At 36.1% G+C, this 27,985-nt stretch overlaps 2 protein-coding genes across 2 annotated transcripts; one reads left to right on the top strand and one right to left on the bottom strand.

Annotated features, from left to right (window-relative positions):
* The first annotated feature begins 4 nt into the window (after window positions 1-4).
* Window positions 5-20,831, top strand: LOC135683028 (sarcoplasmic/endoplasmic reticulum calcium ATPase 1). Its single transcript, XM_065198154.2, has 28 exons — window positions 5-262; window positions 2,687-2,704; window positions 3,056-3,138; window positions 3,945-4,049; window positions 4,756-4,894; window positions 6,735-6,815; window positions 8,618-8,703; window positions 9,193-9,259; window positions 9,592-9,680; window positions 9,824-9,907; window positions 10,243-10,336; window positions 10,943-11,073; window positions 11,560-11,648; window positions 11,955-12,057; window positions 12,499-12,654; window positions 13,040-13,156; window positions 13,270-13,387; window positions 13,828-13,928; window positions 14,100-14,222; window positions 14,493-14,553; window positions 14,742-14,814; window positions 15,157-15,329; window positions 15,952-16,078; window positions 16,711-16,913; window positions 17,401-17,620; window positions 18,473-18,590; window positions 18,962-19,085; window positions 19,855-20,831. Exons 1-28 carry the CDS (start codon window positions 145-147, stop codon window positions 19,872-19,874), a joined length of 3,021 nt encoding a protein of 1,006 aa, XP_065054226.2. The 5' UTR covers window positions 5-144; the 3' UTR covers window positions 19,875-20,831.
* Window positions 20,227-27,829, bottom strand: LOC135683030 (uncharacterized). Its single transcript, XM_065198157.2, has 8 exons — window positions 27,492-27,829; window positions 25,960-26,873; window positions 24,879-25,144; window positions 24,282-24,432; window positions 23,739-23,835; window positions 22,719-23,013; window positions 21,807-22,064; window positions 20,227-21,272 (listed from the first exon to the last, which is right to left on the bottom strand). The coding sequence occupies exons 2-8, from the start codon at window positions 26,832-26,834 to the stop codon at window positions 20,974-20,976; spliced, it is 2,241 nt and encodes a 746-aa protein (XP_065054229.2). The 5' UTR covers window positions 26,835-26,873; window positions 27,492-27,829; the 3' UTR covers window positions 20,227-20,973.
* Between the last annotated feature and the right edge of the window lie 156 nt (window positions 27,830-27,985).

Raw genomic sequence — 27,985 nt, 5'->3', positions numbered from 1 at the left:
GTTTCTACGCATGCGTTGTATACGGCGACTTACTGAAGAGTGGAAAACTGCTGCATCTCTACAACAGGCCTACCGTAAAACGAACAGAGCAAATGGATCTATAGCAAAAGTCAGACGGCTAAGTACTTAAGTTCTGAGATTAAAATGGATTCGGCACATACTTTCACTTGTGAAGAAATCCTTCAACGTCTGAATGTGTCGGTTAAAGATGGACTAAATTCTGAACAAGTAGAGAGACTCAGGGAAAAATACGGTCTCAACGGTAAGACAAAGCTTTGTCACGTACACGGCTGCCAAGATTGTTTAACTAACGTGTTTAGTAAAAGCTGAGATTCAAGTAATGTATTCGTTTTCAGTGTAATTTATCAAGTATCGAAATAATTCACGAAGTTTTTTATTCACAGGTTAGCTTTTGAACTATGTATTGCCACTGTTAAGTGCTTTCTTCGCAAAGTCGACAAATTAAATAGGATATCAATGGAAGTTTCAAACCTTGTTACAGTTAATGCGAGAGGTTTTATGCGAATAAGCGTTTATTATCATGAAATTAAAAGTCTGTTCTGGATTACCCTTGATTGAGTCTTGAAAAGATACGAAATCCGGTTGGTTTTTTAAAATATTCTCGCATTGTTGAAAAAAATTCAATGCCATACGTTTCGATTTTTAGTAGCTCACCCCTTTACTTTAGTCAAGCTAATCATGATATTTTATATTTGAAAATAAATTTTAAAGTGCAGTGTTAATGCTTTCAAGCTGTGTAAGCCAGCTAGAAACTGTTAAACCAAACAAGAGCATAATTTATGAACTCATCGTCAGTTGAGTACTTTGGGTCCTCCATGTGAACGACGATAAATATTTTGTATAATGTATATAATGCAAATTTTCTGATTTAGTTTTTTTAATTCATTTTTTTAATTCATTCTTGAGCATTCTGTCCTCACACAATGATTTTTATGAATTTTGATCCACTGCCCACTACAATTGCACATACTTAACCAAAACATTTGGCCAAACAACTTGTGGTAAGCAAGGTAAAGCCAAGCTGCTTGGATAGCAAAGGGTTCCAGCAAATTCCTGCATGTTGTAACTTGTCTTAAAGTGATTATTGTGTTTTATTTTCTCAAAGCCTGCAATTGCTTACTCTCTGTGTGTGTTTGATTTAAAATGTATGCTTGGATCAAATAACACTGTTCTCCTTTTTACCTCCTGTAGTCCTGCAGTTTCAGTAGTGCTAATAGGCTCAAAATTCTCTTTTTTGTTTCTTTAACGTGACATACATATACATTTATAAATAACAATTTGTATAAGGTTCATTTTGTGATCATCTAATTTATCTTTAATGTAAAAATATCTTTTAGAAGTTTACTTAAGCTCTAAGATTTATAATATTTTTCTACTAAAATCATCATTACAATCTAAGTAAAAGACAACTAGAGAATTCATTGTAACACTGGTTTTGATTGTAACACTGGTTTTGATTGTTGATAAATTCACTCTAGAAAATCAAATAGAAGATTACTTTGTTTTGAATCAGTTTCATTTTCTGATCTGATTGTGTAACAATAAATGTGCTTAGACATAAAATGTTTGTGCTCAGAAGATATTGCCCACACCAATGGTGTTTGTTCAAAGGTTAATTATTATTATTTTGTCACCTTATCAAGGGTCATCTAGTGAAGATGAATATTTTATACATCTACATCGATACTGAGCAGGACCGAGTATCAGTATAATGCTCAGAGTGCAAGAAATAATGAAATAAAAGTTTAATGGATAAAACGTGCTAGAAGATGCCACTGATCAATGATTAGATCGATTGAACATATTCATGTCAAATGAGAAGCTGTAATTTTGTTTTCCTTCTAATAATTGCTTATAATTTTGGACTCCTTCAGCAATCTGAATTAAAAGTAGCTGCAAACATGAAGTCCTGCCTCAGTTTACAAGAATTCCTTTTTCCCTATAAAACACCAGCAGTGTTGTAATTGTAAGATGTAAAGTTTTTCAGATAGATTGTTTTGAGGCATTAGTATTAATGCAATGTTACAAAAATATTATTTGTAAACACCAGTGTTTATTTAAATAATAAGCACTTAGTTTGTCCGTACAGCTTCAGTGTGGTAATGAAAGTATCATGTTTTTCTTTTTTATAAGTGCATTGTAATAGTCTTCATTTGTAAATTGTGGTGAGATGTTTGCGTAGTGTCCAGTTCATAGTAAAGAAGCGCTTCAAACCAGTGTTACAATGATTTTGAAAAGTGTTTGGAATATTATAGAATAAGATATTGAAATAATATTATATAGTGATGGCAGTTTTTTCTATTTTGCCATAAACATCTAGCTCATTGATGCTCAGATTTGCAGGTTTTTTATCATAATTTTTTCTCAGTTTTCCAGTTTTTTGTAGCATCATATGTATTATTGATGATGTTGCTGCAAGATTCATCCTTGATAAAGCTCTTATCTGCAAAGAGCCATTATGCATAATTGATACTAGTTTCGAATATTTTTTTACTAGTTATTTTTAAAGAAAGGTTTTCACACATTGATATTGCAGTTTACTGATTATGCTTTTTAAGTTGCTCTATCTAAATGTTATGTTTGTTTTTTAAAATATCCGCCAGTCTGTTTTCTCTTCAATAACTTGTCAATGAGAAATCACATTGTTTTTGTTCTTTTTTTCTAGAACTGCCACCAGAGGAAGGTAAGCTTTTTTAATGTTTATCTCCAACTCTTAAATTAATCTCAGCAAATATTATTTAAATATATAGATATTTGCCAGGGATTCCTCTTTAAAATGCATCTGCTCCCCAAATCAAATAATTACTTACAAGATGAGTCAAAAGATGGATTTTGATTGGTTGCTCGAATTTTCTTACCATTTTTGAAGTTCTGCTTTACAGGCTCAAACTTTTGAGTGCTTATGAGTTCGAGAATTTTCAAACAAAAGATTAAATAAACTAATAATAGATGATTAAGTAGATGTGCTTTGAACTGTTAATGTATTCAGAAGTGAAGCTCTTTGTGATGGTAATAATCAATTTTTTCATTGTAGGCAAACCACTGTGGAAATTGGTTTTAGAACAATTTGATGACTTACTCGTTAAAATTTTACTTGTAGCAGCTGTTATTTCATTTGTAAGTCTTTCCAATGAATCAATACATTTTTTACATGATTTATCAGCATGATATTACTAAAACAGTTGCTCAGTACAAAGAATCCCTAGCGAGAGATCATCTCATGAATCTTTGCATGGCTAGATTACTTATAAAATATAGATAAAATTAATTACCTTTGGTTCAACCATGCTTTAAAGCAGTGAAACAATGGCCTGCAATGTTAATGTCAATTTTGTCAATATACAGTAGGTATAATGTCCTAAAAGCAGGCCTGGCCATAAGACTTTTAGCAAGGGGCAGTAAGCTGGTCTCCTAGTAATCTCTAGGTGAGCTATTTCTAGATAAATAAGAATAGAAACAGAAGAAAATTTATTTCAAGAAGAGCATTCTGTAGTTCCCCTCAAGCATTTGAGGAGAGCCTAGAGGGGAGCAATAGCTATGGCTCTCCTCAAATGGCCAAGCCTGTAAAAGTTGGTTCTGTATTCAGTACAATTAATTTTCTTAAAAATTTTAAGTTTCATCATAGCCAAAATACACGCAACAAGCTTACCTAAGAACATCTCAATGATAATTGAAATTGAGCTAAATTTACAATTTTATATGCAAGCATTGATCTTGGCATAATTAAAAAAATGAAACTTTGTCTATCCTCTGTAAAGCTATTCGCCCGAATTTATAAACCTTGAATTTTTAACGATGTCAAATTTAATAAACATTGTCTTTTTGTCATCGTGACCTTAACAAGGAGAAGCTTTCTTGTCTGTTCAGTTTACCTTTTGCAAAGTTTGATTTCAGCCTAATTGATGTTATTTTCAATTTTACAGGTTCTTGCATTTTTCGAAGATGCAGAGGACCGAACAACAGCATTTGTAGAACCATTTGTCATTCTGTTAATTCTGTTTCTCAACGCTGTCATAGGGGTTTGGCAGGTAACTATTCTGAACTGCTCTCAAATTCATTTTTGCTCAATATGTTTTTTGAAAGTTATATTTTTAGTATCTATAGAAACAGCAAAATATTGGAAGATCTACAAATTTTGCCATGGATCTTGTTGTTATCAGCTATACACATACTGGTAGCATGCCTTATGGTCTAAATCTTCCATCTACAACCCTGCATCCCCCCCCCCCTTCCCAATTCAAAGTTGGTGTATATATGGTTTGCTGACAGTGGTATCAGCATTGTTTGAACAGGGGGTGGGGATGCAAGAGTTTAACATGTCTGTTTGGATTTTAGGTTATTTTTTTAATCATAAGAGTATTCTTTTTTTAATATCCTTGAATGTAAATTGCTACTTACTTTATATATGTTTTATCCATCATCAAAATACCATATCAACAATGTTTAGAGAAAAATCAGGAATAGGGAAGTTGAAACAATGCAATCATTTTACTGCAGCAAATATCCCTGAAAATGATAACCACATCTATTTTGGTATTCATTTCAGTAAACCTAAAACTTTAGTAGTTTTATCAATTTACCATTTTGCTTGCAACTTGCAGTTTTCAACTTTGTTTTTTTATATATCCATATAAAATATTACAAACATTGGCTGCATTCTACTAGACTTTAAATAACTTTATCAACCTATACTTTAAATAAATTTGTCTTTTAACTTTGTCACCCTATTTTCAGGAGCGTAATGCTGAAAGTGCTATTGAGGCTCTAAAAGAATATGAACCAGAAATAGCAAAGGTTCTTAGAGTGGGGAAAGCTTCTGTTCAAAAAATTAAGGCTAAATATCTAGTACCCGGGGACATAGTAGAGGTTTCAGGTGAGTGATAATTCTCTTAAGAAATCATTATACATATTGGTGTTTCATAAACATCCCATTTTCTTTCCCAGTTGAATTATTGAACACAACAACACTAATTATGAACAAATATTTCTCAGATTGCCGCATTCATTTGAGAATCAATTTTAAGCAGGTTTATTTTTAGAAGAAAGAGAGATTGGCACTTGTGATTGCTTTTCTGCCTTCAAAACCATGTTATTTCATGTTTATAGCATGATTTTTAATAAAGTTTCGTTTTGCGTGACGCAGCAATAATTTGGTGCTTCATTTTAAATCACTTGAGTCAATTCATTGGTGATGATTATATAAATTATTGATGTTAATAAGTCAAAATTGTTTATTATCAACTTGGTCATGAAATCAAGGCCAGCTCAAACGCTGGACTGTGATGTCAAGGTGAGAGCGCTAGAACGCTTAGTTAAAGGCAATTGAAAGATACCAAAGAGGCTTCAGACATCTGTCAATCAACAATTGGCCAATCAGTGAGCATGATACCATTCACCTGCTTATTGATTGGCTAATATTGATTGACAGATGGCTTTAACTACTTGAGCATCTTTCGATTGCCGTCAAGGGCGGATACAGAATAAAAGTTGGCGGTCGCACATTAACACTGCCCAGCAGGTGGTCTAGGGGACCTCTCTCATGGTCAAGGGCGGAGCCATGATGGGGGCCCAGCCCCTACAGAGCAATTAGGACTGGGGCCCTGAAACGTTCAAATTGTTCAGTCAAACATTTTTCCGTTTAAAAGGTTTTCCAAATTTTCCAGCAAATCCAACACGCAGTTGAAAAAATATCTTGAGATTCAAAAGTGAACACTTCCTGTGCACCTCTTCCGTATAGATAAAGAAAATCGAGACTCTTCCCTTTCAAAACTTACAACCGCATCCACTTTCTTCCCTTGCCAGCAGTTGTGCGGCACAGTAATCTAACATAGTGTTTACAGACTTTTCGTGCCGCACAAATATGTGAAAACTTTAATCTTGATTGGTGAGATTTGGTAAAATATTTGCATAACAAAGAGCCCTGCATATTTATGCGGCACGGGCGACATGCTTGAAAATCATACTGTTTACGGTCTTGGAATTTTTTCTATATTGAATTAAATCGTAGCATTGTGTGTGAGATCGACCAAGTTCGGTCCTGTGTTTATTGTGTAAAGAGAGGTAAATGTATTATCTGTAGGGAGAAAAATAAAAGATTGTGGTAAACATGATTGCCTTATTTCAACGACCGAAGACTAAAACTAAATTCTGAAAATCTGACGGTCTTCTGTGCGACCTGTGCGACACCCTGACTCCTGAGTGATGTCTATTGATATTGCAAGCAGCAGCATATTGCGAGTGTGGTTTTATCGGATTTCAACTTTCTTAGATTCATGATCCGACATCGCTCGGCTTTGTTGTGCTAGATAGCAAGCAATATCCAGATTTGCTCTGATTGTTTAATTACAGTGTATGAAAAATATAGAAGGCACCCTTGCGTTTTTTGTGAGTCTTCAAATACACCCCCTTTTTGCGCAAACAAAGCAAGGAAAAATTGGGATTTTACTACTAATTTACTGAACTTCTTTTTGCAAAATATATATGGAAAGTCAAAAAGAAGATAATGAGAGATGAGTAGCTCGATTTCTTAGAGCATTTTTCTTGAGAACATTCTGCTTCGTACCAGCACCTTTTGATACTGTGAATAAAAAACTCGAGCCTGGTCGAGTAAAAAGGTTAAGAACGCTTAAATGGGTCTCAAGATGTTTTTTTGTATTTTTTTTAAAGATTTTGTAATTTAAATATGGTAATTTAAATATGGTATTTTTTCCAAGTTGGTGACAAAATTCCCGCTGATACTCGGATAATAGACATAACTTCAACAACTCTGAGGGTGGATCAGTCAATTCTCACAGGTATGTAAATATCACGAAATTCACGATTTTTTGTGTTAAATGGCTTTCTAGCTTCCGATCTTAGCAATTTTTTTAAGTCATGCAAAGTTTTTTTGGCCTTTTGAGAAGATTCTGTCTAATACCAAAATAATTTGTCGCACAAGGTTGATCTTGATCCTAACTTTGATTCCAGCGCAGTATTTTTATTTCTGCCTAATAGTTGTGAAGGGCGACATATGGTGCATGTTCCAAAGGCCAATATTGCTGCCAATTAGCTTCGATTTAATTGACTCTGCACGGATTGCCCAATCTTACTATGACGTAGGCGTTTACAGAAGTCTGTGCTTTGGCTGTTCCAAAGAAGACGCGAAGATGTAGTTCTTCAAATCTGCCTATTCATATTGAAAACCATATTCGCATTGATAGGTGTCCTCGTTAAAGCGCTGTCCAGTGTGTCAACAGAATCATAATCGCATAGAAAACCGGACCGCCATGTGGGGGCTTTGATAGAACCATTTACGTCGCCTGTTGGCCATAAGAAGAGCGGGAATGCTGTTAGCCCTTGTTGCAAACAGCTCGGCCCTTTCTGCAAATAATATTTGAGGAATTTTTAGAAAATCTTAGTTGAGAAGTCATCAAACTGTGGTTCTTACGTTGGATAAAAAGTAGATTATGCCTTTGATAGAGAATTAATGATGTTTTTCTCGTTTTGATTGCTGTCGGCACTTAAGTGAGGTCGCTTTTAATTGCACTTTTTGTAATATTTGTCGATTACCAAGGTTTTGTTTTTTATTTCGTTAAACTTGATTTATAAAGTGTACAAACGATTAATAAAATTAGAATTATCGCACGTTCATCCACCTCAAGGTTCTTTTCTATGTAATGATGATTGTTTAGTAGAAAATCTTGTTTTAAATTTTCAAAATTTTACGTTATTCATATGGTAGCAATCCTTCATTGAAATATTTTTAATTGATGAGGTCTCCTTCCTTTTGAACCTTATTATTAGATTTTTCATTTTTCATTCACCTTACGGGCTATCAAAAGCATGCCAAAGATTTGATTACAGTTTTACTGTGCCTGGCATTTAAAATTAAAGGAATAAAGAAAACCCAACCCTTTAAAGTTGAACTGGAAATGAACCTCTGTAGGAAAGAATAAAGCAGAAACGTTAGTCACGTGCTATCTCGGATGAGAATAATACTTTACAAAAGGTAGTAGAAATATATGTAAGTCATTTGACTGAAATTGAGGTGGAGTTGAGTTGGAAGTAAAAGTGGTTATATTCAGTTTTACGCTTAAGTGTATAGAACAGGATGGCTCTAAGTTTCCACTTCATGTTTCACTCTTAATGCGATTATCAGGCAATCGCATCGGGCTTGAAAAGGTCTGCTTATACGGCATTGTAGTATTTTTTCATGTATTATGTTTTAAATCAGCGATGCGCCGCTTTTCACGCTGTAGAATAAGCTGTAGTTCTATGACGATTTTTATCAATTTCTTGACTTGGTAGTCAACCCAAAATAACGGAACTGATTGCCCCTCAGAAGAATTTAGATAATAGATTGGTGGACTTGCCTTTTTGACTTCGTCATTGGCTAAGCCTTTTTAGAGACAAACATTGTAGATTGTAGAACATTGTATACTTGAAGTATCTGAATTGCGCTAGTGTCAAAAAGATTACAGAAGCGTGTTAGTGCAAAGACTATTCGTGTTAGTGCTTTAGGATTCTCGTAGGGTTTACTTCATCTGTTTGCTAAAGTAGCAATAATTTCCATGTTTTCATTATTTACCAAGTTCTAACTTTGTTTATTTATTGCTAGGTGAAAGTGTCAGTGTAATTAAGCATTGTGATCCAATTCACGATGAAAGAGCAGTTAACCAAGACAAGAGGAACATGCTTTTCTCGGTAAGTGGTGCACTGCTTGTCATTGCTCACTTTGTGTCCGTGGATAATCTGTGGTTTTTATGTTACAAATCAGAGGTTTTCAACCACTGCGCCTTGGAATAAGGTTTTGCCTCAAGAAGTTGTTTGCTGTGCGTAGCAAATTTCCCAGTTTGATTAAATCAGTCTAAAATGTTTTTAAAATTCAACTCATTGTTATTTGAGTATAGTTTGCTTTTTTTCGAAAGTTCTATACTGTAAGAATAATCGTGTTCACATTCTGTGAATTACAGTAGATTTAAAGAAAATGTTGTCAAGGCTAAGGAGTTTCCTTTTATAGCATATTTTGTTGGTGATGTGCCGTTTAACTTTAACCATGTTAAAAATTTGCCTGTGGTCGAAAATTTGTTGTTTTGAGTTCAACGCTCCCGGTGCCCGCAAAACGTCACTGCAATCCAATTGCATTTTAAGCAGTTTGTTGTTTCAGACTCTTATGCTCTTTGTTTGTCCTAGGGCACCAATGTTTCAGTGGGAAAGTGTATCGGGGTTGTCATTGGTACTGGACTTAATACAGAGATAGGTACGTTAACTATATTCATATAATAGTTTTTGTTATAGAGCACATTGGCACTAACAATTAGCAGTTACCAGTGCAGTCAATACTACCTCTCGACACTACACCTCTCGCCCCACACCTCTCGACACCACACCTCTCGACACCACACCTCTCGACACCACACCTCTCGACACTACAACTCTCCACATCACACCTCTCCACACCACACCTCTAGACACCTTGAAATTTTATATCTTTTCTTTAGGAAGTTCTTGTAAAATTGTAATATACTCTTCATTTATTGCTTTATCCTAACCTGCCATTATCTTGATGCCTCAGTTCGTGTTACATTTCAGGAAAAATTAGAAACAAAATAGTTGAAACTGAAAATGAGAAAACGCCCTTGCAAATGAAGCTTGATGAATTCGGAGAACAGTTATCAAAGGTAACACCCATCTATTGTTTGCCTTCCTCGGATGCTCGCATTTAAATCGTCTTAGTTATTCTTGTCGCTAGATTGTATTCTTTTCATATATCATGAATAATTTTTCTGTGGTCTTATTACGTCACTGCTCTATTCGCTTTAAGGTCATCACATTGATATGCATTGCTGTATGGGCCATTAATATTGGACATTTCAGTGACCCAGTTCATGGTGGCTCGTGGATCAAGGTATGAGCTTAACGTTAGATAGAGAAAACTTATATCATTAATCGATTCATTGATGTCATATGCTCGGGGGTGATAAACAGCGCTGTGTTTGAAGAGAGGTTAGGGGGTCTTGTGTTTGAAGAGAGGTTAGGGGTGTAGACAGTAATGTTCGAAGAAAATTTTTGGAAGTCAAAATTCAAATACAGCATGAAACCCTGCCTTGTTATGTTCTTTGATCAAGATAAATTCGAGAGATTTTGGCTTCAGTGATGATATCGTATGAATCCTTGAAGTAGACTGCATAATTTTGTGGATTGTAATTAACTTCGGTTTACAATGTTTTGATGTAATTTCAGGGTGCTGTGTACTACTTCAAGATAGCTGTTGCCTTGGCTGTAGCTGCTATTCCAGAAGGCCTTCCTGCTGTCATCACTACATGTTTAGCTCTTGGTAAGCTTCATTTTGTTATTGCTTCATTGGGCATTAAGTGAATTTGTACCTAGTTTCATTATCTCTCTGTTTCTTACTTTTCGTCAAATTTTGTCTGGATTTAGTCTCCAAAAACCCAAGTCACCACTATGTGGAGCGCAGAGCAATATTTATCTTTAAGCCTACACCTCGACCTTTTTTATATAAAACAGCAATACAGTGAGAATTTTCCCTTGATTCAGAGATACTGTTCCATGTAAATGCTTGCTTCTTTCTAAACCTTTCCTCTCAATATCTGATCAACTAAGATCATAAAGCCATTGAATGAAATATGGCAAGACCCTTTTATAAACCATCTCTTTTAATTTTGTAAACCATAAATTAGGCACAATATTGCCTAATGCTTTCGGTTAAAATTGTCCCTAGCGAATACGAAAATAAGTATCATACGGTCCATGATTGCAAGATTGATCTTAGAAATTCATAGCTGTCATCTTTGATGGCTCTTAAATACATCGATTTGCATCCAGGATGGTTGGTTCTCTTGAACTTTTTTTCTATAGAAGAACTCTGACATTTTTTGCACAGTATGAGGATGAGGTTTAACTTTCCGTCTGTTTTTTATAGGAACAAGACGAATGGCGAAAAAAAATGCAATTGTAAGATCATTACCATCAGTTGAAACCCTTGGCTGTACTTCTGTCATCTGTTCTGACAAAACAGGGACCCTTACAACTAACCAGATGTCTATCAGCAAGGTAATTCAACTATCTTTGTGCTCAATATAACTTTTGATATTTTGTAAACTTTATCGGCAGGAATGTTTATTGCAGAGTCATGTTAATGTATCAGAATCTAGAGTAAAAGACTATGAAGTAGAAGTATTTTTAAAACATAATTTGTTTTTACTATTTACTTTGAGCAAAGCTCTCTCAACTAACAGAAACATTACAGTGTTGGATACAGACCAGTTTTACCAATCATTTGACAGTTGCAAGACACTATAACTCAAGATACATACCTTTAGCTCGAAATAATTGATTGTTTATCATCTCCTGTGGATGTGCCCAGCAGTGATTTCTAGCAGGTTTAAGCAAAGGAAAGCGTCCCCCAGCGCTGACACTGGTGATAAGATTATAGGGTGATAGTAAAATTAATGAAGGAGTTGATTCATTGAGGTTGTCTCAAACGTTTTAAAAGGTTTTCGTCAAATTTCCCAATGATGATTTGAATTTTTCTTGCAGTTGTTTGTTGTTGATGACCTAGAAAATGGTGCTGCCAAATTTGCTAATTTTGATGTTAGTGGAACAACTTATGAGCCGATAGGATCTGTGTGAGTTGAGTTTGATCTTTAATCAATTAAGATTTTTGATCTTGTTGAAGGTCTAGCTTCCCTAATGAGTTAACGAATTATGGTTTTTTATAATAGGGTGAAATTACCAGCTATTATTTCTTGAACTTTCCAAAATCTGTTACACAATAATTTTTCTTTTTTATGTTTATGGCAGTCAAGCATGTTTACATCGAGAGTATTGAATTAAAAATTTTTGATTAGTCCTTGAAGGTTTTTGTAACACATCTTTCACGTTGGAGTTCAGCAGTGGTTACTTATTGTTAATGGCGCTCTTTCTCTTTTTAGCACAATCAACGACGCACCAGTTGGAATACAACAGTATCCGGCGTTAGAAGAGTTGGCCACCATCTGCTCTTTATGCAATGATTCTGGGGTGGATTACAATGAGGTATGTTGTTTTGTTCCAACCTTTAGCACAGATACAATCCAGTCTACATCGTAGTGGTAGAAGAAAAAGAGAGATAAAAACTTTGTTTCTTTTAACAATAAATGAAATTTTTTTGATGAGACACTCTTGTTATATTTGTGAAAGTTTTCTTAATCAGTATTATCAGTGTTAAGGACGAGGATAATGTCTGACATGTGAAAGGTGAAAGATGAAATGTGCAGATCTGTTTCTAGTTTCTGTGTATCTTTTTGCCGCTTGATTTCTCGAACTTTTTTATTCAACTTTGGCAGTAAAAGTAAGCAAGAATGTAATTTTAGATTACTAACTGCTGTTTTTGTACAGTAAACTTGGGTTGTATAGGTTACAGTTGAAAAGTATAGTAAATTACATTACATCTACCACGCAAGCGTGCCCTATTATCTTCATATGTTGTCTCCACAGTCAAAGAAATGCTACGAGAAAGTTGGTGAAGCTACAGAAACAGCGTTGATTGTATTTGTGGAAAAGATAAACATCACTGGCGTGGATCTTTCGAAGAAAACAAAGGCCGAAAAAGCCCACGCTTGTAACGACGCTTTGCGTTCATTGTACAACAAGGTTGGCAGCTTAAACCTCTAGTTTTGCTTCCATGATAGCCTGAATACTTGTTACTTTCAACTGTCGTGATCTCAAGGCTCAGCGTGTATCTAGAAAAAACCCTTACCTTTATCAGGAAATAGGTGCTTTTCTTGTCATTCAACCATGTGGAAATATCTGCTATTCCTGAAGGCCTTCCTGCTGTCTTCATTACATGTTTGGCTCAGAACATTTTGAAAAGATATGTAACAGACAATTGTGAGACCATTTCAACAGACAATTTGTTCGCCTCTTCTTTCAAGCTCTATTGACTTTTCTGCGTAACCGGGATGTAAATTACTTCTATTTCGTTAGAATCGCTTTCAGGTTTCTAGCGCCACCTATTAAGAGTTGTTCTTTTTTCTAGGAATTCACCTTAGAATTTTCACGTGACCGGAAATCGATGAGTGTTTACTGCTCACCAAAAAGCAATGGACCTGCTACCAGATCACATCAGAAAGATGGACCAAAAATGTTCGTAAAGGTAATGCACTCTTACAAGTGGCTTGTTTCAACCTGTCATTACATTTAAATATTTTGACATAGTGATCTCACAACGTATTGCTGGATGTTTGAGATTTTCTAAATAATTTGCAGGGCGCTCCTGAAGGCATTTTGGATCGTTGTTCGTATGTCAGAATAGGAAAGGACCGCAAAGAAATGACTGATGAGTTGAGATCCAAAATAATCGAACAAATTGGCTTATACGGCACAGGTATGCGTCCAGAATCTTTAGTTATCTGCAAATTTAGTCAGTGTATTAATGCCGTTCTGTTAGGGGTGTATCATAAGAAAGACATATTATTTCCTCATTTCAATTATCTATTCTTTGTTTGATAGGTTTTGATTCTGCTCAAGATTGTCGTAGCTTTAATACAATCGCAGTCGACTCCAGTTATACCCCCTTCACGTTTAAATTCACACTTAAGGCCTGTTATCGTCACGTGATTTTCAACTCAAACACTCAATATCAATCAAAGATTCGTTGAAATAACAATTCGCTGACAATCACACCTTTTGAAGTAATTTTGTTGAATACATAAGCAAAGTAGACCATAACTCGGTTGCTCTAAAAACTGGTGATCACTGCAAATGCAAAACTTTGTGTTGGCAACTCACATTGACGCTTGCTGTGCTGCCTTTTCTTCTCTATAGGCAAAGATACTTTGCGATGTCTTGCCCTCGCCACTGTAGACATTCCTCCGAATGTTAAAGCAATGGATCTGGCCGACTGCACACAATTCGCTCGATACGAGGTTAGTATTTAGCTTGTAAACTCAATTTCACTACAGTGTGCAATGATATATGATGTCTTACAACATCAGTTGGAAAGCCATATGAATTATGATCTAATGCGGAAGGACTCGTTGAAAAAAGAAGTGAATTTGTTTGAGGTAGAATACTCTAACTTTCTCTGTTTACTTTAGAGTGGAATGACGTTCGTCGGTGCCCTAGGAATGCTCGATCCCCCACGAAGTGAAGTCAAGGATTCTGTTCGTGAATGTGAAGAAGCTGGCATCCGCGTCATTGTTATTACAGGAGACAACAAGGTAGATGTGCAATACCTCCCGTGTTTATAATCGAAAGACTTAGTTTCTTCTGAACTATACTCTCTTTAATCCTTAGTTGAACTATCGTCTTTGCTACTTCCATTGTGAAGCTGTTCCATCGTGTTCCATCCGACCTCTTTATTGCCAATATTTGCCAGCTCATTTATTTTATTAAAGCAAGTAAAGGATAATGCCCTTCTCTTGTTGCTCGCTCACTTCACCTAGCTGTTTCCTATTCACATGTTGACGTTTTTTGCAAATCGTTCCCAGGGCACAGCTGAAGCAATCTGCAGGCGAATTGGCATATTTGACGAAAACGAAAGCACGAAAGGTAGCTTACGCCAATCAGGCATCTTGCCAATGTGTTTCCATATATATTTTATTTTATTGCATATCCTTAATTGCCATCTTGCTATATAACCGTGTTTGTAAAGCAAAGATTTTTTGTATTTTTTTAGGATTGATTGTTCAGATTATATCCATCTTTATATATTCCTAATAATGATTTTCTTTTTCCAGGTTTGTCCTACTCTGGTCGGGAATTTGATGACCTGTCTCACGCTCAGCAGAAAGAGGCTTGCTGTAAAGCTAGGTATCGTGTCCTAATACTATTGTTCTAATATTGTTTATTCCTCTATATATACGTGGCTTTGAATTTGGTTTAATTATGAATGAATGAATAAAACGTTGTAAGATTCTGTGTAAGTTTTTTCATTCACAACTACTTAAATTTTTTTGCAAAAAAGGCTTTATAGAGTTGTTCATAGAGGTTTCAATGGTTATCGAGCTCATAGAAATCTGTTACAGATTACAGACCACTCATTTCTGCAACATGCATCGCTAAAGTTTAAGCTTCTGTTCTATCAAAACCGTATCTTAAAGCTAGAACCTGTCCTAGGCGCAGTTTGATACATCTTAATCATTGTCCTTGCAGGCTGTTTTCAAGGGTAGAACCTAACCATAAAAGCAAAATTGTTGAGTATCTACAAGGAGTTGGAGAAATCACAGCCATGACTGGGGATGGAGTCAACGATGCTCCAGCTTTGAAGAAAGCCGAAATTGGAGTTGCAATGGGCTCAGGAACCGCCGTCGCCAAATCAGCTTCAGGTAAAACTCAATTTCCGTTATTTCTTCGGCTCGTAGCCCCATTTCACAATTGTATAAGCATAAAAAGTGCTGACAGAAAATGTGAGTGATGCAGAAGCTTGATAAAAGGTTTCTACAACCCCTGGCAAAGTCTTGGTACATTGCAGAAATTTTTTCAATATTTTTTTCTGCATTTCCTTCTTCCTCTCCGAACAATTTTTTTAATGCAACATTTAGAGTTTCCAGCTGCTTCCGGAAAGATGGTTATGATATTTAGCTCTACAACCAACATTTTTGGGAGATATTGGAATGCGCTGTAGGATTTTTTCGAAACTGCTATTTTTTTCAAAACAACAGTCTTAGGGAACAAGGCGTTCAAATGCTGGTATTGCAGATGGTTATTTTGGTTAGGTGCTTTTGAATAATCTGTCCTTGTAATACTTAAAACTCAATTCTGGTGCACAAACTTATGATTTTCATGACAAATAATATGATTTTCATGACCTTGAACTTGTTATACTTCAATTTTGTTGAAATTATTTCTTTCAAGAACAACGGGGATCTTTCAAACATTCTCGTGGGTTCTTAGCTTTGACAGCTCATTTTGGGGGTATTTAGTTAACAAAGTTTGATTGTTTTTCAGAAATGGTGCTTGCTGATGACAACTTTTCTACCATCGTGGCTGCCGTCGAAGAAGGGAGAGCCATATACAACAACACAAAACAGTTCATTCGCTATCTTATATCATCAAATATAGGAGAGGTTGTAAGGTAAAGTAGCAATTTCTTTAACTAGTATTGTGGTGAGAATGTCTTGAACAGGTTCACAATCTAGACTTTGACCAAACAACAAATCATTTTAAAATGATGTGTAAAATGTGTGTGTCCTTGAGATGATTGATTAAATTTTAATGTAAATACGTAAGATGTTGTCAGTGTTTTTACAATTTCATACATTCGTTTTTGTGGGAATGCTTAACTAACAAACAAAACATGAACCTTGCAATTTTGCAGACCATGAATGGCTCTAATCTCCAATTACCTTTTGCATTTTTTAAAAGCAAATATGAAATATCCTTAATGTATATAGCATAGACAGTTGTAATGAAGTAACCACCAAAGATTCGCAGCTGCTATTGCAAAAATACATTTGGAAATTTATGCAATCTTTATGCGAAGATCTTTTGGTAGAGGAAGAGTTGTTTTTCAGTAGTGGCTTTAGGCTCCTGATACCTTTTTAGGACAAAATGCAAAATCGTTTGTAGGAACTTTGTTTGCTTCAGTCTTAACACGGTGGTGTATATCAGACAAAGAAATTCTATTCTCAGAGCGTTCATTTTCATTATCCTTTAAGTACTATGAGGTATCATTATAATCACTAAAGTCGTGTCTTTTTTCTTCAGCATCTTCCTCACTGCGGCACTTGGAATGCCAGAAGCTCTCATCCCTGTCCAGCTTCTTTGGGTTAACCTCATGACAGACGGTCCACCTGCTACTGCTCTTAGCTTCAACCCCCCGGAAGTTGACATCATGAAAATGCCTCCTCGCGACCCAAAGGAAGCGCTTATCAGTGGATGGCTCTTCTTCAGATATATGGCAATTGGAGGTAACTAATTAAGAACAGTGCTTGCATTTTCTGATTTCTAGAGCCATTATCTCTGATCGCTTGCATTATCTCTTGATCTTTACAGCAATTTTTTCAAACTGGTTCGTTTTATCTGGTATTACCAGAACTGTAACAAATATTTTCGCATATAGTGGGTAGTCCTTCAGAAGGAGGAAAGACTCCACTTTCAGCAATACCGACTCTTTTAACGGCCTTCGGAATGAAATTGATCTTTCCAACTATATCTTCTCTTTTTTTATGCTCTTTTTGAGGAATCTAGGCTTTTCCAGTTTCTGACTTTCTCAGTTTACTCATAGGATAGCAGTCATGTGGTCAAGGTTTTGTTTTTATGGAGTCAAAGCCAGTCTCGTATTCAACATCAAAAGATAACCAGATAAAGTCATGTTTAATTAGAATTTGTCTATACCATGTTCCTCATACATGTTAACCATGACTATATACTTCATGACTACACTTTGCATTGCAGTTTACGTTGGGGTGGCTACAGTGGGCTCGTCTGCTTGGTGGTTTATGTACTACGAGGCTGGCCCCCAGTTGAGCTTCTACCAACTCTCACATCACCACCAGTGCACCTTGGACCCTGCTGCATTTGCTGGCGTCAGCTGCAATATCTTCAAAAGCTTAGAACCAATGACCATGGCTCTGTCTGTTTTGGTTACCATAGAAATGCTCAACGCTCTTAACAGGTGATGGTTAGGCCTCTTTGTCCAGAGTCTGTCGTCAGTTGCATTCATTTCGATTCGAATTGGTTCACAAATTGGCTAAAATAATGATTATAAAATATATGTAAAAAAGGTGGGGTTAGTCCTAGCGAATCCCAAGTAAGTTTTTCATCGATTCTGGCACCAAGATACTTCATATCATGAGCGCTATCTAACCCCAATCTTATCTCAGTGTGAACAGTTGGAAAGTTCGAAACTCTGATACAATATTTCATTTTAGTTCAGTAAAAAAATACAATATTTCATTTTAGTCCCTTATAAAGTGTTCATGCTAGCTCAGTTATGTAAAGATGCATGTGTCATCCTTGTTCGCCCGTACGTTTTGTCGACATATTTCATTTTATACTTTCATACTGGGTTATATCAAACACACTGTTGTGCGAAAATTGTCAAGTTCAACCGTGCATATCGGTGTCCATATTACCTATATGGCGCCCAATTTGTAACACGTCAAGCCTTGGAAGCAGTGTAGCCGTAATTTATGTGTTTTCATGTAGTTAACTAAGCATTGTAAATATAATTTTTGTCAGATTAGATCAGGTGCTCTGTCTTCTACTGATATTTTTAAATTCTGTGTCATGAAATAAGGCTGAAATTATTTGATAGCTTTTGTGTTTACAATCTATGAATCTCATATGGATTTTTTTAATATACGCTTTTTTTGAAAAAGGGAGGTTTAACTACAGCTTGATGGAAGAAATGTTGTATAATGTAAAATTACCTAATGGCAATCCTATTATTATTGTTTCTTTGCTTGTTGAAAATGTATTGTTGACAAAAGTAATCAATCCGGATCTATGTATTGGTATTTTGCAGCATCAGTGAAAACCAGAGCTTGCTCGTAATGCCACCATGGAGAAACTGGTCATTGATCACAGCAATAACAGGCTCAATGATGATGCATTTTGTTATTCTTTATGTTCCATTCATGAAGGTGCGTGAGTATGCTTAGGATGAGGTTATGCTAGGTTGACTTGTTCTCTATGCTTTGCTAGTGGGTTCCTATTCGAAGCGATTTTAGTTAAGACAACACGTGAAGATGAAGAAGCTTAGATTTCCAGTCGTTTATTTTATTAGTTCTATCGTAGATTTACATCAATGAGAATTTATAGAAACTCAGTATAAATGCAACCTCAATTGTAAAATAAAAAACTAACCAGTTTCTGCATCACGCTTATGCTTTATTTCGAAAAAAAACTAACCGAGACAATCCCTTTTTGCTTTAACTTGAGTCGACCGAAGTTTGATTGACAACTGCTTCAATTTTTAATTTTGCTGTTAAAAAATTATTTGAACTTTTTACAGCCAATTTTCCGCGTAACCCCGCTCAACTGGACTCAATGGATGGCAGTGTTGAAATTTTCATTCCCTGTTATCTTTTTGGATGAGATATTGAAGACTGTTTCACGGAGCCTGCTCAAATCATCAGGTACGTTTCAGAGAAAAGGTTCAACCATTGTTTGTCACTTGCAACATCAAAGGTTCCAGATGTTGAATTTTATATTCCAAACATTGATTGAAACTATTAAAGAAGGGTTCCGTAGGATTTAGCTCCGAATGCTGGTAACAATGAAATGGTTTCACGTCTAATAATTTGTTAGGTTCCTCATATCGATCCCTTGGTGCTCTGAATGACGTGCTTTAAATTCCGGTCTATTCCCCACAAAATATTGATTACCACTGAATTACCTAACAATGTTACATCATTTTTGAGCATTTTGACATTTAAGTGTTCCCCTGACTTGCCACCAAATACTTCTCTGCTGTCATACACCGCAGAGACATTAAGTAATTAGTCCAATGCAAGCAAAAAGCCTAAAATATTTTCGTTTGCTTGTGAAGACATATCACGCCCTGGAGCTTCCTAACTGGGCGCTCTATACAATCACATTAAATGTTGTGGCCTAACGATCATGTTAAATTTTTTCAAAGATACCTAGGCCTTCTTGGCTTCTAGCCTTGCTCCTTAGTTATTCCTTCTGTTCCTTGAAAACTCTCGAGGCTCCAAGCCTACGAGCAAAGAGCAAATACATGTCTACCCACAGTGGCGTGAGGAACTAATTTAAACAACAATACCACAGGCTCGTAGTAGTGGCTGCCTGTGAATGCGTGTTTGTAATATGTAATATTCAAATAAAATCCAACCTTCGTCTTTTTTTGCATCAAATGTGATCAAATTTTTATATTTTCTCCACCAGGTAAAGCAAAGAGAGAGTAATGAAGAAAAAAGTTTTCTTGTTTTAAAACTCTCAATTCGACAGAATCTGGAGGCGTTTGTGAACATGAAGCACACAACTATTTGATCGCAAATACCGGCGACGTAGGCCGTTTTGAAAAAGATTTTCAACTTTAATAACATTTGTTTTCAATGCTATTTTACCTTTCTTGCACATTAAATATCTATTCATGGGGTATTACAAATGTAACTTAGCCCTTTCACCGTTCATAGTCCATTTTATTTTATCCTCTTTGCGTTGTTCTGCTAAATTTATTGATAACATTGCAAAGTCCTGTTATGCCTTAGAAAACACATTTGATTTTTCATTATCATATGTTTTGACATTACGCGGAATTTTTAAATCAGGGTAATAGCTTTGTCTAGTGCACCTGATATTTTGTCTGTTAAAATGTGTTATCTTATTGAATTATGCCTTTCACGAGCTGGTCAACTGCTTTGAAATAGCGAAATAGCCTTGTGATAAAAAACCATGCGATCAAGCTTCCCACAAACAAATAATCATTCATTCCTTTATTCTATGCTAAAATAGATCAAATCGACTGTAGTAAAAGTTGGAAATACTTTCTAGGGATGTAATTGTCGTTCTAGGGGTGTAATCATTCTTAATATTCTTTTAACTTTTCTTTGTCAAGGTCAAGGTCGTAACATAAAAATACTCATCGGTTTGGAGATTATTCCATTTAGCTCAAAGCCTTGAGATTTAGAATCCCAATTTAAGTTGATCTCAAAGATTCACGTTAGAAATATTAGGTGAACAGAAACTGCTAGCCAAGTTTGTTTATCATTGTCTTCAAATATCTTGAATTGACACAGTCCTTTATCTCCAAACTTAAATTTTGGGTCATATGCTCAAATTTATGCTTTCTAGAAATATATTATTGACATTTCAATCTTAAGCTGTCTTTTAATGAACAAATAGCCCAGGTCTCTGCTTGATTTTCTGTCTTTTACACTGTCAGTATGCTTTCCTCCGCGATGCTAAGGTATCCGTAGTGGCCAATCACAATTTACTATTTGGTGCCTTGTGCTCTACATCCCCAAACCATTTACTTTTTGGTGCTCTACATCCCCAAACCAGCTAGGGCCTCCTTTTCGCTTGCCTCTTTCCGGAGAAGTATCCATTCGTTAAGCTCCCCATGTATCCACCCCATTCTTGACTGACCATCGGCAATATCTTCGCACACGTCTGATTCTGTGATCGCACTTGGCAAATCGGTTTGATTTTAACACGGTAGATCGTCATTTCAGAATGTTGATTTTTTTCAGAATCTTCCGGTATCTGTTCTTTCTTTTGTAAACATTTCCTTACGGCTTTTTCATTCCGTTGAAATACTTGGTGCTTTGGCAGTTGCTTTTTCCTGATTTCATATTGTCGACCTGAAAGATATCAAGATTTTTGGTCAAAGAAACATGGCTTTGTGAAAGAAACAATTTCTCTACTTCTTAGACTTCTACAATACCTAGGTACTGTCGGTAAACTGTTCAAATTAGCGGTCCTCTGGCGTGTTAAGAATTGAGTAACAAGTGAGTGTAAACTTGCTGCCACTAAGAATTTTGTTAATCAAACCTCGAGCAAACACTCAGTGGCGGAAATTATGGGGAATGAAGAGTTCAGCTATTTCCGCCACTGCCAAGTACTGTTGGCCAATCATTAATGGTGTGAGCGATATTGCGCTTAATGATTGGCTAATTTTTGATTGACATGTGATTTAAGCCACTATAGTTTCTGTCGACTGTCTTTGAAGTAAACCTGTACAAGAGCTTGATATTAAACGCGCCTTCAAGCACATCAATGAAGAGAATCGAAAAATCTTTAAAACTGCATCCTTCCTAGGTTTTCCACCTAAAACTGAAAAAATGTTTCAGGTTACAAAGCTTGCTTCACTTTTACCGTCAATGAATTCTACTCACGTATGCAGTGGAGTTCTTCCTCGGTAATGCCTGCATCTATCGATGATTCCAGCGAAAACGTTGCGAATACAGCATCAATCGATTCCATATTACCATTTCCGTCTACTGAATTCTCCATTGGACTGGTCAGCCCACCAGTTCCTATAACTCTCTGTAAATACGATATCTTTTGTCCCCGTTTGGAAGAGTAAGCATTGTTCATGTGACGTGGACATTTTCCTGTACATTTATGTCGAAAAGTTTGTTCAGCCACAATCTCTGTTGGATGAAGCATCGAAAAATAAATTTAAAAGTACAGTAATACACAGTAATGATTGGTTTGGAATGCTATGAACTCTTGTTAAGCGGGGCTCAATGTAAACACGGATGAAAAACACGGATGAAAAATAGTAATAGATAGTGAAGAGATATTTTCAGTACAAGAATGCATTTAAGGGCCTATATAATACAAGCATGTTCTTGAAGATACGAAAAGCTTATCATTGATTCATCATAATCCAAGCAAACAAAGTAGCAAGTAAAAAGCCTTGTTGCAATCCCCCACATCTCCCCCCCCCCTACCCCATTTCCCTATAATAGGTCTAGTTGTACATATTACTTTGAGTAGTCTTCAAGACAGAAATATAGTGCGACTCGTAGCGAGAATATAAACTGACTAATCATTCTTTATTGACTAAAGGTTGTATATCAGTGAAAGTGAGGTTAGCATAATGTCACGTGATATACTATCCTACTACACCCCCATCCCGTTAATTTGCTCGTACATATACTTGTATAATCTTCGTACATAAAAATGATAACGGGGTCGTCGAAAAAATTAACAAGGCTGTATCTTTTTTCGCGAATGTCATTTAACATTTTTTAAAGGTTTCTTCTCTATTTTAATATCTCAACAAAATTATAAATACTTACTCAAATCAGGCAGGTCAATTCCAGGAAAGCCCACTAAATTTGTAGCAATGTGTAGTTTATCTATTTCTTTCGTCTTATATCTCAACGAGCAAGTATCCGTTCGGATGCCATTAGACACGAGCATGCCATATTCCCCGCCTTCTCCTTCGTGCCCTTTGCAGTCTACTGTCCAATACAGGAACGCGTCATTACCGTATCCTTGGAAACCTATTGACAGTGGTGACGAATGCATCCCAACTGACGTTTTAAACGGCTTTGTAATCGGGACCCCTTTCTGACCATCCAGAATTGTAACCTAGCAAAAAACATTTGAATGCTCAAGCAATGCAAAATTGAGACGAATCTTTACATTTGAAATAAAAAATTGAATCCTAAAGTAGGTTCTTGTCCATGCTTGTGCAACCTATTTTATGGGAATGTTGCTCAAAACATTACATATGTTGTGTCGAGCCAAATGAAGTTGCGCAATCAAAGCATCTACAAGCGTCTTCCTATCATCTGGAACCTTCTCTGTAGCCCAGCAAACCTTAATTTCAAAAGCTGAAACATATCAATTATCATTTCGCTTTGTTCATAAATGTCCAGCCCATTTCTTGCTCCTTCCTTGCCAAGCAAACAGAGACAACTCGCATTGGTTTTGCACTATGATCGTGTTCTACAGAAGAGTACAAGAACAGGATTTGTACGCCTTGCTCTGTCCTTGTTAACTTCGATATTGATCTACGTTATATTTAACAGGATGATTTCTGACCCACCACTGATTTAAACTGGATGGGCAACTTATGGGTAGATAGGTGAGGCAAAGTCACATTCTCGCAAAGCAGGTGTAATAATGTTTCCCTCTAATTCCTCACCCCTCCCCTCTACAAAAAATTCACACCTCTAATGCAGACAACGAACTTGAAGGGTTATAATGAGACCATAAAAGTCAAGGCAGATGCAATGTTTCCACCACATGCAAATTTTATTATTCGCTTGAACTGCCCTGCATCCTTGGACTAGGCTGGCTTATTTACTCACCAGAGAATGGTAGTAAACTGGAAATCCTTTCCCAACGTTGCCTCTGATCATTACATCTACCACGCTGTCATTGTTATAATAACCAGGAGTTGGAACCCTGAAAAGATAATTGTCACTTTAGCTTATTTCATTTAATTTTACATTTTGTACAAGAAGTATGCTTTCGTGGAGAAGACGGAAGAGTTTTTCTTAGTTTTTAGCCACAATTTTACTTCAAAAACTGTGTTGTAATTTTTTCTTTAGCTACAGTTTGTGTTCATATTTGCCTGAAACGCTGAGAAAAAAATGGGGTAATAACAATCCTAGTTAAACGCACTGGAAATTGCCCCCCCCCCCTCGAATAAGCCCCCACTGGTACCCTAAATCCGTAGAACGCACTGGAAATTGATAGACAATATATATATTGAAGAGACTTTGGATCCGAACAATGGTATAACAGCCCTTTCTCAAGAATCTTAAGCTCGCATAGGAGTTGAACACCCTTAAATTTGTTTTTATCAATTTTAGATCAATTTAATTGACTTGTAAAGAAAAAACACTCACGAATATGTTTCTGAGTTTGGTATATGATACGTCCAAATGATAATGAAACTTTCCCCATTTATTGCAGCATATGTCGAGTTGAAGAAAGCAATCAGAATGTCACTGGTGCCATCCCCAGTCAAGTCAACCAGTACTGGGGGATTCATAATGCCTGTTAAACAAAAAAAAACTAGGTAACTATAAACACGTACAATTGTACAGAACTAGCATCAAATCTGTCCTTCTACCTTTCATTTTGCCGTGCATCTTGGCAAGTGTTTTTTCATACAGTTCCATCGCTCAATTTCGTACAATAAGAGTACAAAGCCAAAATGCAAAATCTATAGAGGTCCTCATCCGAGAGAATATAAAAACAGGGTTAAATTGAATTGTATTAAGTACTAATCAAGTCTTGCAGCCAGCAAAATGAAATTTTGGTCTGAAGGCAAAGCATTTACTCACTATCTTTTATTTGCTAATTTGGATAAACTTTGCAACGTCCAATACGAAACTCATGTTCAGAATTTTAAAAGATTACCTTTATCTATGAATTGCAATTCATATATTCAAAATGAAAGAAAATGTCTAATGATTATATAAATAAATACATCCGAGTACCTTTATCAGCGTCCTTGTATATAGAAACAGCTTTTTCAATTCGCCCTTTATACAGATCTTTCAGTGGTATGACATATAAGGATCCGCCATGCGTTTCCCCACCAGTACCAAATATGACCATTTCTGTGCCATTTCTCACTGTATACACCAATGGAGAAAAGTAGCTCTCTTTCTTGTCAGGAGTCTCCGACCATGTCAGCACGTTGCCGTTTTTTCCGCTCACAATCATAATTTTCCCAGATAATCTTGATTTGCTATACGGCTCACTGAGAAATTGAAATCGTTGAATAATGATGTGATAAGACTGTGTACCCAATAACGCTGAGCGAATCAAGGATTTAAAGTGAATGATGAAGCCCTGTATGCCGGGGCGAAATATTAGTATTCGTTTTTTATTTTGGAAAATTCATCTCACATCACAACATTGGATTCTCGTCGCTGTTTTGCTTTGTTTCTGAATTTTATCCTCGTATTTATATAATACTCATTGCAAGATTCACTGAATCCGGCGGACAGCCTATCCTGCGGTTCTTCCTTCTCACACATTTTAAAGTGAATACCGTAAATCCTCGAATTAGCCCCCTGGGGGCTTATCTATTTTCGATATTCTTGGATGTGGGCCTATTCGAGGGGGCTTATACGAGAGGGGGGACTTCCTTCCTAAACTTGTTTCTGTACAATGTTTTATTTAAACCACACACTATATCCTTTCATCGCATTATTTTACACCTCATGTCATCATTATTTTTATTTCTAGTTAATAATCTCCATAGTTCGGCTTTATTTTGCCAGAAATATACTCTACCTAGGCAAGGAATGGAATCGAGAGAAAGCATAATTTGCATTGTCATCAACATCAATATTTAGTGATATCCAGTGATGTGAGTGTTACAAAAATTGAAAGTATCCCAATTTAGAATAGGAATGCAAGATATTGTGATAAATGATACTTTTTTCTTTTCTATAGACATCAGGTATATAAATGTAAACAAGTGCAAATATATATCAAGTCATTTCAAAGTAAAAAATGTTAAAAACAGATTTTATCCGATCGCATTTTCGCGTATATGAAGATACATACGCATTAATATCGCCACCATGGATCTGCAGCACGTCCATTATCCCATCTCCATCCAAATCACGAATAAACTGGGCAGTATAAAAATTCATACCCTTATTGTGGAGTTCTTTGTTTGAAAATGTCCATATCAACGATCCATTTTTGCCATTAATTGCGAGGAAAACTCCACCGCGTCCTCCAAGTAAGCAATCTGCAATTCCATCTTGTGTCAAATCTCCATTGCAATTGATTGCAAACACTTCGTGATCTGTATAATGCATCCAAAGCTCTGATCCAGTCTTTCCATCAAGAGCAAATGCCCCACCAAAAAAAGGACGAGTTCCATCCGGTAAGATTGATTTGTTACCCCCGCGTCCGTCCAAAATGGTTCCAAATCCAGTGATGATATCGTCAATGCCATCTTCATTTACATCAACAAAACGAATCGGCGCTTCAGTCACGAAATTCTTGTAATTAGAACTCCATATTCCTTGCGTGATGAATTGCTTTGGAGGAAGAATTTTCTTCTGAATTGAAAAATTTCTTTTGACGTCCTTTTTAACAAGAATACCAGATAATGTGCTTATCGTGACTATGATAAAGATGGTGCAAAGTATCAAAATACACAGAGATGAAAAGGAGCAGCAGCTACCAGATTTCTTTGTTTTGACTCTGCAGCTGCCTTGCCTATTCTTTGTCCTACCCCAGTCTTCTTTCCTTTCCAGCTTCATATAGTTTGCATTGGTCTCTCCTCTTCCCTCATTTGTGACGTACATGCTAAAAATTTCCTCATCCTCTGATTCATTTCCTTCTTCTGTTTCGTTTCTCAACTGAGAATAGTCACTGCTTTGCGATTTGTAAAACTTCATTAAGCTCTTTTCAACACCTTCAGCCATCTTGTCGAGCAATTTCACGATTCTTCTCTTTTGCTTTCCCTTAAAATTCATTAGAATACAATCAAGGGCTCATTAGTCACCTTTAATAATTGCCGAACAAACAATGTCCTTCAGAATTTATTTCCCAAAATGATGATATCTCCAAGAGAACTGTTATGGTCTTCTCAGTGAAAAGCTAAGTAAGCTCCATTAACTTTGAGCTTACTCGTTTGAAAATTTCTAGTGTTACATGTTTAAAACTTTTTTTTCATTGACTACTGATGTCTCAAACCCGACTTCCTTCTAAAAGATATTTTAGGTTGTCTTTAGAAGTAGATTACGTTCACCTGAACTAGAATTGATTTGACATGATAAATAAACATGTAGATTGTCACTCATAACGTCCTTGTAACGTGTGCTCTTTAGCAAGAAGCCAATGATAAACGTTTCAAAATTCGTATACCAAATTGACAACGAAAGGACACATTATATTAAAGATAATCATAGATTTTTGGCTCCAATCTTCTAGATGTATGTAGCTATTGGATTATACCTGAGTGGCTGTCCTTGAAAACTAGACGCAAGATTAAACCTGTCCTTGAGTATAATATATTGACTGTTGACTCTTTTTCTTCTTTTATATTGATAATCTATATTGATAGCCTTATTTGTACTTACTTAAACTAACTCTAGACCAAGGTCCGCTTGTGTTGTGATCAAGACATCTCAATTTACACAACAAAATTCTTGGATAAAAGCAGTGGAACTATATGTTGTGTGATACATCTAACAACTCTCTTCTTCTGCTGTGAAGCATTCAGCTAGTTCAGCAGGCAAAGCTTGGCAAAAATGCTGTACAGTTGTGGAATCAACAGATGCACGATTATTGCAGTTATTAATTATACATAATTTTAATATGATTGATGGTAGCTAGTGTGGTTACGTCTAGCCACTGCATTAGACTGTGAGGGCTTTAAAAGTACACCACCTGCTACATTCACTATTTCTATACCTGCATCGAGCAATTCGTTATGAAATTGGAAAAGCAGAATCTTTTTATCGTTGTTCTTCAATTAAAAATACTTTTATATGAGTGCAAAAACGTACGAGAATTGCATATTAGTTAATTGGTTTTGTAAAATTCGTTGGTTTGTGTTATAACAAGGCTTTGG

This window comes from Rhopilema esculentum, chromosome 7 (assembly GCF_057945365.1).
Source record: "Rhopilema esculentum isolate cy_ngs chromosome 7, ASM5794536v1, whole genome shotgun sequence".
Lineage (NCBI taxonomy): Eukaryota > Metazoa > Cnidaria > Scyphozoa > Rhizostomeae > Rhizostomatidae > Rhopilema > Rhopilema esculentum.
Note: the sequence above shows the minus strand (reverse complement) of the source record. Positions and strands in the feature narration are given on the sequence as shown.

What these genes read in the sequence shown, in the direction of transcription:
- LOC135683028 (XM_065198154.2), top strand. Translation starts at nt 145, where the DNA reads ATGGATTCGGCACATACTTTCACTTGTGAAGAAATCCTTCAACGTCTG. An exon ending in CACTACATGTTTAGCTCTTG is followed by an intron (nt 10,337 to 10,942) that starts GTAAGCTTCATT and finishes TGTTTTTTATAG; the next exon opens with GAACAAGACGAATGGCGAAA. An exon ending in ACCAGATGTCTATCAGCAAG is followed by an intron (nt 11,074 to 11,559) that starts GTAATTCAACTA and finishes TTTTTCTTGCAG; the next exon opens with TTGTTTGTTGTTGATGACCT.
- LOC135683030 (XM_065198157.2), bottom strand. Translation starts at nt 26,834, where the DNA reads ATGGCTGAAGGTGTTGAAAAGAGCTTAATGAAGTTTTACAAATCGCAA. An exon ending in CCAAACTCAGAAACATATTC is followed by an intron (nt 23,836 to 24,281) that starts GTGAGTGTTTTT and finishes TTATCTTTTCAG; the next exon opens with GGTTCCAACTCCTGGTTATT. An exon ending in CAGTTTACTACCATTCTCTG is followed by an intron (nt 23,014 to 23,738) that starts GTGAGTAAATAA and finishes GTTTTTTGCTAG; the next exon opens with GTTACAATTCTGGATGGTCA.